Below are 17299 nucleotides of genomic sequence, written 5' to 3' on the forward strand. Positions count from 1 at the left end.
GGACCTGGGCCCACAAGGAGTTGGGCCTGATTTTCCCATCCATGAACGGAAAAGCAGGCATTAAGAGGGTGCTTTGGAGCAGGAAATGTGGGTGGGTCAGGGGGCCAGAGGTGAACCCTGACACCAGCAGAGCCTTTGACACTGCAACCCTAACACCTGGAAGATGTGGTCCAGTGGTTGTTAGGTGCTTGCTAGTCAGACTGGCTGTGCCTCTGGGGGAGGAGAAGAAAGAGGGAAAGAAAGGTAGAAGCTCTCTCTCAGTATCTAACTGGAAGGACTTGAAGTACTTGTGGAAGCTCTTCCCAAATGAGCCGTAACCCAGCAGGAAGGTGAGGAGAGAAGGCGTCATCCTCACCATCCACATCCTCTACCTCACTGAATCCTCAAAGCAACCATACAGGGGTGCTTTTATTAACCTGTGCTTTACAAATGAGGAAACTGAGGCACAGAGGGGTTAAGCAACTCCGCCAAAGTCTCACAGCTAATAAGTGATAGAGTCCAGGTTTGAACCCAGGTCTCTCTGTCTTTAGGACCATATTCCTTATTCTGTGCCAGAAGTTTCCATCTAACACCACAAATTTTAGTCGTGGTTTCTTTTAGAAAAACCATCTAGCAGCTCCAGCCACGCCTCCTCTTTTTGCGGCCCAGATGTTAGCTCACAAAACAGCCTCTGGCGCCCCTACCCTCGTACATCCATCCATCTCTCCATGTACCCAACAAGCATTCCGGAGCATCTGTGTTTCTGCCACTTGCCGCTCCCACTCCTGGTTTTTGGTGAGACAACGGGGTGGAGGGAAGACACAGTCCTTTTCAGTCTGGAACAGAGACTCATTCACAAAAGAACATTTGGAGAAAAACTAGTACCCCTCTGGGAAGCCAGAGACCATGCATCATCATTTCTGCCCTGTGTCCCTACGGTGGGGCAGTTGAACAATTGAAGGATCGCGCACTTTACTGGCAGTTGGTTTAGTGTTGACAGAGAGCCTTAACACCTCTTATCCCTCTAGATGCTCCAACACAGGAAATCCCCCCACCACAGCAGTGCAAAGCTGTACGGAATGCTAACAGCAGCCATCCCATGACTCCTGTCTGCTGGGCCTCTCACAGCGTGAGCGCTGAGCCTCTTCAGCACTTACCAAGGCGGTGGAGTGCTGTGGAGCTTGCCTGGTCTGCGGCCAGTTGGCATCTTGTAAAGTTCCAGGGGGTGGGGGGGTGGGGGGGAATTCTGGTTGCCATGGAGCTAGAAGGAGGCCACCAACAGGCAGGCTGTAGAATTCTGCTGTTTGGGGAATGGGCAGAGGAAACCCACTGCAGTTTTCACTTGCCAGATCATATAAACTCTGAATTTTCTGAATCTAGATATGATTTGTGTTTCTGTCTCTGTGGTTTAATCTTGAGAATGAACACTTACCTACTGGCCCAGAAGCAGCAGCAACTTGTACCTGGGGAGGAACCCTTCATCTTACTACCGGTGACTCTCTAGGGGAGAAGGCAGTTTAGGTCATAAATAAGTAGGACAGACTGATAAATCTAAGATGCATATTTGTAACACCAGCCAGCACAGTAATCTTCTGGCCCTTTCAAGTCAACACACTGCTTTCATCTCTGTGATCTCATCTGAGCGTCCTGGGGCTTGGTGGATAAAGTTATCTTCATTTTATAGAGGAGACCGCTAAGGCTTCAAGATTTAGTAACTTACTTAAGTCTAATCGAGGGAGAACTAGGTCAGGAATCTGGGTCTGCATATTCCCAGGGGTCAAGTCTGTCAGCTGCCCACTGAGCTCGAGGACCCTCCTGGCCTGCCCTTCTTCTAGGGTCAGAACTTGCCAGCCCTGGGACGGATACTTACAGGGGAGCTATTGCCTAAATCTAAATAGCGGAGGTTATCATTTGTTTTGTTACCATTCAACCCTAGAGGCTGAAAATAGGAAGGAAACTAGGCCGTGTTTATTCACTAGCTGACTCACTCGCTCACTCATTCATTCATTCACTCACAGGACAAACATTATGGAGTGCAGGCTCTATGCCATCTCCTTACCACAGCTTTGGAGGTCATCTGATCGTGTTGGGACAAATCTACCTCTTTCTGACTTGAGTTTTGGAAAGGGGATAGTAATGAGGTCCCCAGAGGGAATCCAAACAAGCACTAAGTAGGAAGATTGTCAGGGAAACTCCCAGTGTTGAATGAATTGGCTGGGCAGCAATGTTGGGTTCTGATCCTGAGATTTTATGATCCTTCCCCTGAACTTGCGTGCGTGGGTGCGTGTGCACACGTGCGCGCGCGCACACACACACACAGGCACACACACACTCTTCATACTGTCTTTAGTTTAGATATGCTGCCACCAGGTGGTAACTACATCTTTGTTATCAGACTTTCAACTTTGCTCTCAATTCTCTTGAGAATTTTGTGTTCAAACGCCCACAGATTTAAACCATCATTTTCCGCACCGTACTATGTAAGAAATAAATGTCCTTAGGGTAAGCTTCTGCAAACACTAACTAAAAATCACAACACACCTCTCTTTGGGTGTCTTCACTATCTCCTGATTTTTTTCTCATTTACTTCGTTTGCTTCTAACCCTGCCTTCAGAGAATGATGCGGTGGTCCTGGTGGTCCTTTGACTTAGGTAATACATTTTGTGTGGAAAGCCTCACCCAGTGACTGGGCACTTTGGTAAGGCTCTGGGTACTAAGGCCTCAGGAGCCATTTCTGGGAGGCCCTCGTCCAGCTGTTACACAGGCAATCCGCTTGTGGATTTAGTGCTGCGTGACTATCTCAGAGGTCTGTCTTTCTGCATCAGGAGAGAGGAGTAAAAGGAGAAAGATGCAGTGTCTCGCTACTAGAGACTCAACTCACACGTGTCACACTAATCCATCCCAGAGGGCTGTTCTGCTTCTTGTGACTCTTGCGTTGAACGTTTCTTTTGAGCCCCTGCTCCCTCAACCTGGGTCTGTGGCTCAAGTTTGTGCGCAGTGGAGAGCCAACTTAGCCCCAGCTAACTTGCTGACTTCCCTTAGCAACCTCCTTGGTAACTGCCGTCTTTGTAACAGATCATCTCCAGCAGTGTTTTCTTTACTGGAGCTCTCTGGTTACAGTCTCTGTGAGCAGGGTCCCCTCTGAGCTGGGGGCATAACTGGGCCCAGTGAACAGCCTCATAGCCCAGCCATGTAAGGTCTGAGCCCACCTGAAGGACCATTTGTAAGTAAAATTAAGTTACTGGAACATGTTACCTTCCCCATCTGCACATTTTTTTTTTAACATCTTTATTGGAGTATAATTGCTTTACAATGGTGTGCTAGCCTCTGCCCTACAACAAAATGAATCAGCCATATATACACATATGTTCCCATATCTCCTCCATCTGCACACTTTTCTCTCAAGAGTCTTCCTTCCTGCAGCCGCGGAGTCTCTCCCATCCTCCTGCTATTCATCTTGGGAAGACCCTGGCTAGTAGAGCCAAGAAATGCCGTAGAGGCAGTGGGGCTGGGTGCAAGGCATGAGGTCTTACCAGCAAGGAAGTCCCTCTGAGGCAGGGCTGGCTGTTCCTGTCTTGTCTGGGGCTGAAACTGACCTGGTGAAGCGGAGGGATCCTCAGGGCACTTCCTGACTTCTGTAGCTTTTCCCTCCTCTAGATGTACAAGAACTGTGTTGTGGAGATAGGCACTTAGTGAAAGCATGCTGGATTGAATGTTTTTAAATTAATAAGATAAAATCCTCACCATCAGCAGCGACCTTGTTCCCCTCTGCACCTGCACAGCTGTGGGTCACACCCTCCCCGGGCACGGCATGCAGATCATTTTGCACTCTGGTTATGTACACGCTCCTCCGCTTACCTGCTCCTACTTCAGTTAGGAAGCATGTATCATCCACAGGCTGTACACAACAGGTGCTCAATTATTTCTTGAATTTGAGAGTTACCAGAAAATAAGAAATCATCCTAGATGTTGTGGTGTGGAATTGTTTGTTGATGTTCCAGTGCAAGGACGTCACTTCCCCGATAGGTGGTAGTGAGATACCTGTTAGATGTCCCTGAAGGTGGGACGTCTTTGGCTGTTCCCAGCTGCCTTTTCTTTCTTGTCTCCATACATTTGCTTGTGCTGTTCCTGCTGCCTGAATTGCCCTTCTCTTTTCTCAGCTTGGGAAATGCCCAGATTCCTTAACAAAGCCCAAAGATCTCCGTATTCATGTATTCATTTGCTTATTACCCATTAGTTTGTCCATTCTCACATTCATTCATTCAACAACATTTATCGACCCCCTTGAATGTTTAAGTCACTGTGCCGGGTGATGAGGAGTCAGTAAATAAGCTGGTATGATCTCTGCCTTCCAGAGCTTCCCTTCTAGCAGGAGAGTTGGATATTAAACAAAGGTACTGCATAACTGAATATATAACTACAAACTGTGACAGTACGATTGAGGAAAGGGCAGCTAGTAGAGAATGGATTGGGGGAGGGGTGCCTGTGACTTAGCAAGTCATAGTACCCACTACACCAGATCAGGAGCTCATCCCGTGGACTCATTCCTGCAAGACAGAGGGCCTGTGTGCTTACCAGGAGCACTGCACTAAGGTACTTGTTGTCTGCTAAGAAATCCACGAAACTTAGCATGCTGCTTCTCCTAACCCTTTCATGCTTAGCTTCTTTTTCAATGTCAGTCACTCCTTAGCACCTCTAATTTCAGACTGCCATTTCTCCTCTCTCTGTCTCTGTTTCTCTGTCTCTGTTTCTGTCTCTGTCTCTCCCCTCCCCCAACTCCCTCTTTCTTTGTGTCTCATTGTCTCTCTCCCTTTCTCTCCCTCTCCTTCCCCCGCCACCTCTGCATGTGTGTGACTATCTCTTTCTCTCTGTCCCTGTCTCTGCCTCTCTGTCTCTGTCTGTCTCTCTGCTTCCCTTCACTTCTCCATGAGGGTATGGGAAGGTTGGACTTTCTTATTGACATGGTCCATCACAGCAGTCCGTTCCACCTGTGTGCAGATGGAACCAATCGGGTTTCAGGTTTTCTTCACATGTTTTACCATGCTGATGCTTGTTCTAAGCCTCTTTTCTGGCCACAAAAGCACTTGCTGAAAAAAAATTCTTTTGGCCTGCTTTCAGCGTTTGAGAGCCTTTCCAGAAGAATAGTTTCTCAGTATCCGACATTTTACTGTATTACATACTCAGATTAGGTTTTCTGTTAAATTAACAACACATAATCTGGATGGAGTTTCCACTGCAGCCGAGTGATCTAGATTTATGTCCCATGAGGAGTATCATATATGAGCTTCTTTGAAAATTAGTTATTGCTCTTGATTCATTCCTTAATTACTTGCCTGCCTGCCTTCTCTTCATCTGTTCAAGCTTCTTTCTTCCCAGGAATGGTTTCTTTGGGATTGACTCCTTTGAAAAAGTATAGTGTAACGCTGCAGCTGCTTTTCCCAGAAGGAGACTGTGGCCCCAGAGTTTCCTTGTTATTGTTTTGGGGTTTTTTCCCAATGAAATGAAAGAACTTTGCACTTTTTCCTTAGACCAGCAGGTTTCAGCACATTTCAGTTTATCTAAGTGGTGAAGGTTAAATGCTTAGAATCTGAAGTACAAACCCTGAGCATCCAGGGACGCAGGGATCTGTTGCTGTGCTTTCCTTTTCAAAATGTCCTTTGTCTGGAAACGGACTCCTTTCACCTCCAGAATTTTCTATTTCAGTCGCTCCTGTTTTACTGTGTGCCTGGGTTGTATGTACGCATGGGTTGTCAAATTTACAGTTTGAGGGTTTTATCTCTCATTAATTCCAACCCACCAGGTACTTTTTCTTTTCTCTTCTTTATTATTACGAAAGTAGTATCTGCTACTACGAGGACTTACTGCCTAATATAGCTATGGCAAATAGTGTTTTAAAAGTAATTTCATGTGTCAGTGTCAGTTAGCTGGCGTTGAGTGCCTGGGGAGCTGTGTTGAGAAGGATTCTGAGGCCACAAAGAGTGCTATGATTGAATAGGGATGTTTGCCTTGAGTACACAATAGGGACGTGGAGGCCAATGTGTGTATCCACTGTTCTAATTCAAAGATACTTACGTTGAACTCAGTATAAAAATAATCATTTTATTTAAAATATAAATGGAAAGAAAAGTATTTTTCTTCATTTAAGGCAGTGCCCCTACAGAGACTCAACAGAGGCCTGTGCCCACATCAGGCCAGGGCTACTGAGTCCGTATGTGGACATGACGTGAAGGACTTGCTTGAGCGCACCCTGGTCCCTGTGCCCACTCCCCTCGCCAGTCCCACATGGGAAGGGAATTCATGACAGGTTGACTGTGCTCACATTTGGTCTTACCTGTGGTAGGCAGAATAATGCCCCTGAACCTATGAATATGCTAGATTACATGGCAAAGGGGAATGAAAGTTGCAGATGGAATTAAGGTTGCTAATGAGCTGGCCTTAAAATAACGGGAATATCCTGGATTATCAGGGTGGGCACAGTATAATCACAAGGGACCTTGAAAGTAGAAGAAAGATGGGAATTTCCTGGTGATCCACTGGTTAGAACTCAGCACTTGCACTGCGGTGGCCTGGGTTCAATCTCTGGCCCTGGTCGTGGCCAAAAAAAAACGTAAAAGAAGGAATCAGGTTAGACCAGAGATGGCACCATGAGAAGGACTCAGTTCAGCTGAGCTTTCTGTCCAACATCACTGGCTTTGAAGATGGAAGAAGAGGGCCTCGTGCCGAGGAGTGCAGGGCCTCTAGAAGCTGGAAAGGGCAAGAAGACTGAACCTCCCCTAGATCTCCCAGAAAGGAAGGCAGTCCAGCCGAAACCTTGATTTAGCCCGGTGAGACCCATTTCAGACCTCTGAACTACAGAACTGGATGTTGTTTTAAGTCACTAAGTTTGTGGTAATTTGCTACAGCAACAATAGAAAGCTAATAAACTGTCTAGGTTGCCTCAATATAATGATAACCATTAATATTTAGTGCCTGGTACTGTTGCTAAACATTTTATAAGCATCGTCTCAATTGGTTCATACAGTCTTCCAATGAGGTAGGTACTGTTATCCATACCCACTTTACAGATGGAGATATGAAAGCTTAGTGATATCAAGTAACTTGTCCAAGGACACAGAGCTGCTAAGAATCAGAGCCAGGGCTTGAACCCCGGTCTCCAGGATATCAAAGTGCACGCTGGTAATCACCACCTCCGACTGTGATCTTGACCTGCTTTAATAATAAAGATAATGGTAACAATAGTAATAGCAGCTAACATTCGTTTAGCACTTCCTACGTGCTAGGCACTGTGCTTCTCATTTAGTACTCATGACAAACCTATGAGATACGTACTATTATTATCACCATTTTACAGACATTATCGGCCAGTGTCCTGGACCTCTATTGCTTGCCTGGCCTTGACTGCTGCCTTTCTCTGACTTACATTTGCCGCCCGAATGCAGACCATTCACTTGGCTCCAGCCCTTGTCAGGGCCTTTACAGCTGACTTCCAGGCCTTCTCATGTGTCTGCAGACCACCCATCTCCTCCCTGTGCCCCTGCCTCCATCATCTTTCAGCCAAGCCTCGGATCCTCTGGCTTTAGGCTCTGACCTTAAGATCAGCCTCTACCTGTGATCCCGGCAGTATGGGGTGGGGCCAGAAGCGACTGAAGAGCTGCTAGAATGTCCCCTTGGTGCTCATTGCTGAGCCCTCTAATAAAAAATGTGATAAGCCTCAGGAAAGCACAAGGTAATGGGCATGGGGCCTCCAAGTCAGGTCTGGACTGCAGCGGCAGAGCCTTGGCCAAGGAGGAAAGAAGCCTCCAGCTCCGTCCAGCCTGGACTTGGTGTTCAGGAGCCATGATCAAGACAACGCCTGGCAAGCCTTGTTTGTGAGTCAGGTTTCCACACATAATTCCATGGTGAAGAATTATCGTTTGTTATCTTACAAGGCCTCCTTGCTTTAAGTATATTCAATATGAAAATATTGCTTGGGTGTAATTCTTTACTAGGAAAGGTAATTTGAAAATATGTGTGGATATTCAGATGTTAGAATTAACCCATAAGCATTTATTACTCTGAAGGAGGAGACTTGACTTCAAACAAATAAAGTTACTATTAAAAAGTACAAATTGAGTCCTCTTTTTAAAATTGTTCTCTACTTAGGACATTAGCGTGGGTGTAGAATTTAACAATAAAGATAACAGTAATAATAGCAGCTAACGTGCATTTAGCACTTCCTATGTGCTGAGCACTGTGCTTCTCATTTAGTACTCATGACAAACCTATGATATATGTACTATTATTATCACCATTTTACAGACAGGAAAACAGATCCTGAGAGGATGTAAACAACTTGGCCCAAGATAGTTGTGGGCAAAGAGTTAATGTAACAGCTCTCATTTCCCTTTCTGCAGGAGAGTTTGACCTTTGTTGACTTCCACTCTGTTACCCTGGTGACCTGATAAAAGCCATATGTCAATTATGTCTCTAGGCAACATTGCCTATGATAAAAATGACCCCTAAATGGTGGTAAATTGCATCTGGAAATGAGAGGAGTTGTATGTAAACTATAAATACCTGAAAGGGACACCATACTTTGGGCTTCCCTGAGGGCAACGTCTCTGGATGCCTCTTATGGGGACCCTGGAAGCTAATGCCTCAGGAGTTGCTAATAAACTCCAGAGTTGGGAAATGCTGCTCCTTTGAGACACCATGGCAGCTTCTCCACCTGCCTGATATGGATCTTTTCTCCTTGCCTGCGAGTTGCTGGATTGGTGTAAAGACTGCCTTTGATGAGGAAGGCCGCTTGGTACTGTCCTGCTGGTCTGTATCCTCCATCCTTCTGAGTAGGCTGGCACCAGCATGGCCCACGGTCGTCTTGTGAGTCCAAATGATCAGCTGGATCCAAAAAGTTGGATCTAAAAGTCAGTTGGACGGGTGGGTGTTGCAGTCCTGTAGTCAGAAGTGGAAGAGTCAAAATTGGAAACTATGCATTCTGACCACAGTGCCCAAACCTCTCACCATCCTTTTAGGGTGCCTAGAAATAGGAGAAATAATTCTACTAATGTCTCAGGACTGATCTTTAGCAGATCCTAGTTTGTCTCCTTCCAAAGTCATGCTCTTAACCACCAGTGAAAGCGTGACCGTAGAGTAAAAAGATTTGTTTGGCACAGGTGGCTCATTTAGCCCTGCCTTGTTCATCGTACCCAGAGGTGCGTGGCTCACAGGAGTCCCTGGAAGGTGACTTGATAGTGTAGATGGACAGGAAAGGGTCAGCGTAGGTCATTGCCAGTGCTTATGCTTCTTTAGTTTTGCTGTTGCATTTCTTCCTCTCCTTTTCTCATCTCTTTCCCTCCTACCTGTTCTTCTTCTTAAAAAAAAAACTTTTTATTTTGAAGTACTTTTAGATTTAGAGAAAAGTTGCAAAAATGCTACCCTTCCTGTATACCTTTCACCCAGATTTCCCTAATATTAACATCTTACATAACCAGAGTACAGTTACTAAAGCTGAGAAATTAACATTGGTGCAATTCCACTAACTAACCTCCAGACCTTGTTCAAAATTTCACTGTTCCCCCTAATCTTCTTTTTCTGTTTGTAAGTAGGACTAGATGCTGAACCTAGATAGGATCCTGCAGTGCATGCTGTTATTCTCCTTAGTCTCCTCCAATGTGTAACAGTTCCTCAGTCTTTCCTCATCTTGACACTCTGGAAGAACACCAATCAGTTATTTTGTAGCATGCCCTTTAGTTTGGGTTTGTCAGATGCTTTCTGTGATTGGACTGAGGTTATAAATTCGGGGCAAGAAGGCCATAGCAATGATGTTGCATCCTCAGTGCATTGTAGCAAAGGATCGTGACATTGACATGTTATTACTGGTGCTCATTCTTTTTTCTCTCTTTTCTTTTTAAAATTCTTTCTTTAACCCACATAAAATTCAGCACGTTATGATGGGGTCATAGTACCAGAGACAGAAGCCTGCCTCCTTGTTATAGAAGCGTGCCAGGTCCAGCCAGGGCTGCTCTTGCTGTTTCCATTTTTCTTCTACATTTTGTTTTTCCAACACTCTTTGTAGCTCCTTCAATTTTGCAGTTACATCTCAGATGTGGAAATCAGTTGTCTCAAACTGAACTTTGTTAGTGAAGTAGCCAGGCCGTGCGTATCTCTTTTACCTCTGTCAGTGGGGGTGGCCGATTTTGTGTGTGAGGTTTGCGCTCTGGTGTTGCCAGCCTGGGAGATCTGGTTATTGGTGATTGAAACTGTCCTGACGCTGCTCTGCCCTCACTAGGTTCTTAGAGATGCTGGAGCCTGAGGGCGCTGTGGTTTCCTGGAGGATGCAGCACTGGGCATGACAGAGCCCAACGATAGGTCCACAAAGCTTTTCCCTCCCCTCATCTCTGGGGTGTCTGATGCAAGCAAGTCTTTCCTTCAGGGTCTTTTCCTCTGTGTTTTATTGTTGTGTGAATGAAGAGTTTCAAAAGTTGGCTGGGTCAGGGTCAGGCAGCTGAGGGGTGAGGTATTGTAGGGGTAGGAGTCAGGAGGGTAGAGGAGGGTCCTGTTCCCAGTAAGGCACACCTGTAGGATATGTCTTTCTTCCCAATTTTCTAACTCCATGAGAAACATGTCCCATAAAACCACAATTAAGCAATTTAAATAGAAATCTCAAATAAGTGGCATTTTTCTGGTCTTGAATTTTTAAGGAATGAATTGTGAGTTCTTAGAAAATTTTTTAAAATATTTATTTATTTATTTATTTTGGCTGTGCCGGGTCTTAGTTGCAGCATGTGGGATCTTTAGTTGCAGCATGTGGACTTCTTAGTTGTGGCATGCATGTGGGATCTAGTTCCCAGACCAGGGATCGAACCCAGGCCCTCTGCATTGGGAGCTCAGAGTCTTACCCACTGGACCACCAGGGAAGTCCCAGAAATTTATTTTTAAAATTAAAACACTTCTAGGTGTGTTTCAGGATCAGTACAGTCACCCTAATCTCTCTACGGTTTACTTTAAATAATTCAGTGTTGCCAAGAGAAGTTCACTGAATTAACAGTTTACTCATTTGGAATTACAGGGCTCTGGACCAGAGGGTATCAAGGTACATTATATTCAATGTAATGTCTCCACTACACACATTTCAAGAAACATTAAACTGAAAAGGTAGAAAAAGGGAATTGCTTTATCTTCCCTTTTTTTGGATAATATTTAAGGTAACGAAAACATGATCAGAGCTCTGCATTTCTTTCCTTTATTTTTCCAATAGGATAGAAAAACTAGAATATAAAAAGATGAACAGTGAAAAAACCTTTCTCCAGTCCTTGTCTGTCATCTTTCTAGTTCCCAGGAAACCATTGGTCTTAATTTCTTATATCTCCTTCCAGAGTTTCTTTTTTGCATATACAGGAAAATACAAAAATAGAATCTTATTTTCCCCTTTTGGGGGCAAAAGGTAGCATATTAATTTTCAAAAATGTTGTATTTCTTAAAGATTCTGATTCATCAAGAGTGTGTTTTTTTTTCTTTTGTCTCAGATCTTTTTTTAAAAAATTACATATTATAGCCCCCATGAACCCCCTCTGGAACCTGATTGTCCTCCCTCCCTCCCAGAGGTAACCCCTACCATGAACTCAACATTTATCCTTTCCAGCATTTCAGCATGTTTTCATATGTTTACTAGATATTTATGAATTCATAAACTACATGTAGTATCATTTTATAGACCTTAAAACTTTATATAAAGTACTTTATATACTGAAAACTACTTTATATAAAATGCTTTATATACTGCAAACACCAGTCTGCAACTTTTTCAGTCAACATTGTGTTTTGTTTTGTTTTATGGTCACAAAATTTATATTTAGATTATTAAAAGATTGTCAAAGTTTGAAACAAGGTCGGGTAAGAGCTATGCTATGTAATAATGTAATATCTGGTCACTGGAAAGTTTAAAAATTAGTATGGACTTCCCTGGTGGCACAGTGGTTAAGAATCTGCCTGCCAATGCAGGGGACACAGGTTCGATCCCTGGTCCAGGAAGATCCCACATGCTGCGGAACAGCTAAGCCCGTGCACCACAACTACTGACCCTGCACTCTAGAGCCCGCGAGCCAAAACTGCTGAAGCCCGCGTGCCACAGCTACTGAAGCCCACGCGCCTAGAGCCCGTGCTCCGCAGCAAGAGAAGCCACCGCGATGCGAAGCCTGCGCACCGCAACGAAGAGTAGCCCGCACTTGCCGCAACTTAGAGGAAGCTCGCACGCAGCAAGGAGGACCCAATGCAGCCAAAAATAAATACACAAATAAATAAATAAATTTTTAAAAAATCAGTATGTTTTATAATTAGAAAATCAGTAATCTGGTAATTGACAGGTGAGCCATAATTTTTTTAAATAACCTGAAATTATTTTTGCTTTGGGAATCTAATTGTACATACTTGATCATAATTACCTAGGCCTTTTAAAAAAGTGCTGATAGGGTTTTTCTCATATATGAATGCAACAGAAGCCACTATGGATAATTTGGAAGACGAAGAAAAGTGTAAAATAGAAAATAAAATGTCCATGGTCTGAAATGTCCATGACCTATCCATACTACTTCAGAAATAGCCACTATATACATTTTGATGTATTGCCTTTCAGGCTTTTTTTCTACGTACATACAGATATTTTGTTTCAAAACTAGGATTATGTCATGTGAAGTTCATTATCCTTAACATAACTTTACGACCATGACCTCTTTTCAATTAATATTCTTGGAAAATGTAATATAAATATAAATATTTCATACAAATTCACCAGACTGTATTTAACTGGTCCCCAAAGATCAAAGTAGTAGGAACAGTATATCTGTGTATACTGATTAAATTCAAATGATTTTTTTTCTCAAAGTATACTATTCAACTTCAAACTACATATTTTGCCTAAGCAAACAAGTCCCCAGTAACTGTGTGATATGCCTTACTGAACGCAACCTCTTGATATTATCAAAGTTCTGCTTTTAACACAAGTCTGAAATTTTGCTCCCAAAATGCATACTTCAGAGTCACAAAGTAACGTAAAGTAATGTTGGTTACTAAGGTTTTAGTAGAATCTGCTGTGGCAGTTGAATAGTTTTCACACACAGTTTTGGTCCCCATGGGTTTATGCTTAATAGTGAAAAACCAAAGGTCTATGTGCTTCTTCCTTATAAATGACCAATTACATGAATGACCTAAAAATAGAGTTCTGGTGGTTATGTTTTTGAGATGGTACTATGTTGATAGAGTGGCTCCCATACATTCTTTTTAACTGTTGAAAATGGTTCATTGTTTAAATAAATTACAATTTATCGATTCTTTGTCGTTTCTGCCTCCAATTATTTGTTGTTGTCGTTTTGTGGGGGTTTTTGCTGTTATAAAGACTACAGTTATATATTTAAAAATTAAGCTAATTCTTTCAAACACAAATGAGCATATCTATACCTTTTGAGTCCTGTGGTCTAGGAAAGGGCCTGAAGGTTGTAAATGTTGCTCTCCTTTATACCCCATATTTACTGAATGTCCTTATTGAGTAGGTAGATAATTGGATGTATGGATGCATGCATGGACCTATGCATGCATGGGTGATTAGATGGATGGATGGGTAGATGGATGGTTTAGTGAATTCTTGAATCTCTTGATTTGTCAAACCTTGTATATCCACTTATAAAATGTCCTTGTCTGTGTGGAAGAACAACATATAAACTCTTAGTCTCCTTTTCCTTCTAGATGTTGAAATGCTTCAGGCCAGTACATCTAATCCAATGCCTGGAGATGGTTTCTCTCGGACCACTAAGGATTCTATGATCCGCAAGTTTTTAGAAGGTAAGTTGCAGCAGTGAACAGGGAAGCAAAAAGAGGGAAAGAGAAATAAAGGTAAGATATTGCCTGGCTCCCTATGAGGGTTGCTCCACTGAAGGAATGGGCTGCCATGTACATGCCACATGGTGTGCTTGAAGGCACTCTATTCCCACAAGCTCCCCCATAAGCCTATTACAAGTAAGCCAGAAGTTCCCACCACTGGACCCACTGCTTTGGATAAACAAGTTGCCTTTAGCAAAATTTCTTTTTAAATACACTTGTTTATTTTTATTTGACCAAAATTTAATGAGTACCTACTATGAGCAAAGCACTATTTTAGTTGTTGGGCTAGGGGACACAAAGGAAAATAAGATATAATCAATACCCTCAAGAGACTTTACTTTCTGGTGAAGGAGGAGAACATAGGGGAACATACACAGGTATTATTAAGTCAAGGTTGTATTGGAGAGTGATTATATATATGTTGTCCAGTTTTCCCACTATTTATGAAGAGATTGTCTTTGCCCCCCCCATGTATTCTTGGCTCCTTTGTCATAAATGAATTGATCATATAAGCATGAGTTTATTTCTGGGCTTTCTATTTGTTTTCATTGATCTACAGTAGTCCATTTTTATGCCAATACTATACTGTTTTGATTACTATAGCTTTATAGTATAGTTTGAAATCAGAGAGTATGATACTTTCAGCTTTGTTCTTCTTTCTCAAGATTGCTTTGGCTATTTGGGGTCTTTTGTGTTTCCATACACATTTTAGAATTATTTGTCCTAGTTCTGTGAAAAATGCCATTGGTATTTTGATAGAGATTGCATTGAATCCATACTTTTCTTTGGGTAGTATGGTCATTTTAACAATATTAATTCTTCCAATCCACGAATGTGGTATATCTTTCCATTTATTTGTGTTGTCTTCAGTTTCTTTCATAAATGTCTTATAATGTTCAGAGTACAGGTCTTTTACCTCTTTGGTTAGATTTATTCCTAGGTATTTTATTCTTTTTGATGCAATTGTAATTGGGATTTTTTTCTTAATTTCTGTTTCTTATAGTTTATTATTAGTGAACACAACAGATTTCTGTATATTAATTTTGTATTCTGCAACTTAACTGAATTCATTTACTAGTTCTAACAGTTTTTTGTGGGTTTTTTTGGCTGTGTTGGGTCTTTGTTGCTGTGCGTGGGCTTTCTCTAGTAGTCGTGAGTGGGGGCTACTCTTCGTTGCAGTGCATGGGCTTCTTATTGTGGTGGCTTCTCTCGTTGTGGAACACAGGCTCTAGGCACGTGGGCTTCAGTAGTTGCGGCACGCGGGCTCAGTAGTTGTGGCTCACGGGCTCTAGAACACAGGCTCAGTAGTTGTGGTGCACAGGCTTAGTTGCTCCGTGGCATGTGAGATCTTCCCAGACAAGGGATCGAACCCATGTCCCCTGCATTGGCAGGAGGATTCTCAACCACTGCGCCACCAGGGAAGCGCCACTAGTTCTAGTAGTTTTTTGATGGCATCTTTAGGATTTCCTATATACAGTATCATGTTATCTGCAAACAGTGACTGTTTTTCTCTTTCCTTTCTGATTTGGATTCCTTTTCTTTCTTTCTTTTTTTTTAAATTAATTTATTTTTTATTTTATTTATTTTTAGCTGTGTTGGGTTTTCGTTGCCACGTGCGGGCTTTCTCTAGTTGTGGTGAGTGGGGGCTACTCTTCATTGCAGTGAACAGGCTTCTCATTGTGGTGGCTTGTCTTGCTGCGGAACACAGGCTCCAGGCACATGGACTTCAGTAGTTGTGGCACGTGGGCTCAGTAGTTGTGGCTCATGGGCTCTAGAGTGCAGGCTTAATAGTCAGAGCGCATGGGCTTAGTTGCTCTGTGGCACATGGGATCTTCCCAGACCAGGAATCAAACCGTGTCCCCTGCATTGGCAGGCGGACTCTTAACCACTGCGCCACCAGGGAAGTCCCTGTTATTTCTTTTTCTTGTATGATTACTATGGCTAGGACTTCCAATACTATGTTGTTCCTGATCTTAACAGAAATGTTTTCACCTTTTCACCATTGTGTATGATGTTAGCTGTGGGATTGTTATATATGGCCTTTATTATGTTGAGGTGTGTTCCCTCTATACCCACTATGTTGAGAGTTTTTATCATAAATGGATGTTGAATTTTGTCAAAAGCTTTCTCTGTATCCATTGAAATGATCATATGATATTTATTCTTTAATTTGTTAATATGATGTATCACATTCGTTGATTTGCAGATATTGAGTCATTTTTGCATCCCTGGGATTAAATCCCACTTCATCATGGTGCATGATCCTTTTAATGCATTGTTGAATTCCCTTTGCTAATATTTTGTTGAGGACAATTTTGCATCTATGTTCATCAAGGATATTGGCCTGTTATTTTATTTTTTTGATGTCTTTGTCTGCTTTGGGTATCAGGGTGATGCTGGCATCATAGATGAATTCAGCCACTCTGTCTTTTTTCTTTTTTTTTTTTTTTTTTTTTGTGGTATGTAGGCCTCTCACTGTTGTGGCCTCTCCCGTTGTGGAGCACAGGCTCCGGACGCACAGGCTCAACGGCCATGGCTCACAGGCCCAGCCGCTCCGCGGCACGTGGGATCTTCCTGGACCGGGGCACAAACCCACGTCCCCTGCATCGGCAGGTGGACTCTCAACCACTGCGCCACCAGGGAAGCCCCATTCTATGTCTTTTGATTGGAACAATTAGTCCATTTACAGTTAAAGCAATTTTTTAGTAGGTATGTGCTTATTGCCATTTTGTTAATGTTTTCTGGTTGGTTTTTAATATCTCTTTTTGGTTCCTTTCTTCTTTTCCTATTTCCTTGTGATTTGATGACTATCTTTAGTGTTATGTTTGGATTCCTTTCTCTTTTTTTGTATGTATCTATAATAGATTTTTGGTTTGTGATTACCATGAGGTTTTTTTTTTAATTAATTAATTTCTTTACTTTGGGCTGCATTGGGTCTTCGTTGCTGCATACGGGCTTTCTCTAGTTGCGGCAAGTGGGGGCTACTCTTCATTGCAGTGCATGGGCTTCTCATTGTGGTGGCTTCTCTGGTTACGGAGCATGGGCTCTAGGCATGAGGGCTTCAGTAGTTGTGGCATGTGGGCTCAGTAGTTGTGGCTCGTGGGCTTAGTTGCTCTGTGGTATGTGGGATCTTCCCAGACCAGGGCTCGAACCCATGTCCCCTGCATTGGCAGCCAGATTCTTTTTTTTTTTTTTAATTTATTTTATTTATTTATCTTTGGCTGCGTTGGGTCTTCACTGCTGTGCACAGGCTTTCTCTACTTGTGGCGAGCAGGAGCTACTCTTCATTGCGGTGCACGGGCTTCTCATTGCAGTGGCCTCTCGTTGCAAAGCATGGGCTCTAGGTGTGCAGGCTTCAGTAGTTGTGGCTCACAGGCTCAGTAGTTGTGGCACATGGGCTTAGTTGCTCCACGGCATGTGGGGTCCTCCCGGACCAGGGCTTGAACCCTTGTCCCCTGCATTAGCAGGC

General features: G+C 43.1%; 1 protein-coding gene across 3 annotated transcripts in view; it reads left to right on the forward strand.

The window, feature by feature from the left end:
• The window catches only part of PIK3AP1 (phosphoinositide-3-kinase adaptor protein 1), a 114890-nt gene that overhangs the window by 65004 nt on the left and 32587 nt on the right, over window positions 1-17299 (forward strand). For all 3 annotated transcript variants that reach the window (XM_067709851.1, XM_067709850.1, XM_067709852.1), the window contains one exon: window positions 13696-13791. In XM_067709851.1, coding sequence (XP_067565952.1) covers window positions 13696-13791 — 96 coding nt within the window. The remainder of the gene's footprint in view (window positions 1-13695; window positions 13792-17299) is intronic.

This window comes from Pseudorca crassidens, chromosome 16 (assembly GCF_039906515.1).
Source record: "Pseudorca crassidens isolate mPseCra1 chromosome 16, mPseCra1.hap1, whole genome shotgun sequence".
Taxonomy (NCBI): domain Eukaryota; kingdom Metazoa; phylum Chordata; class Mammalia; order Artiodactyla; family Delphinidae; genus Pseudorca; species Pseudorca crassidens.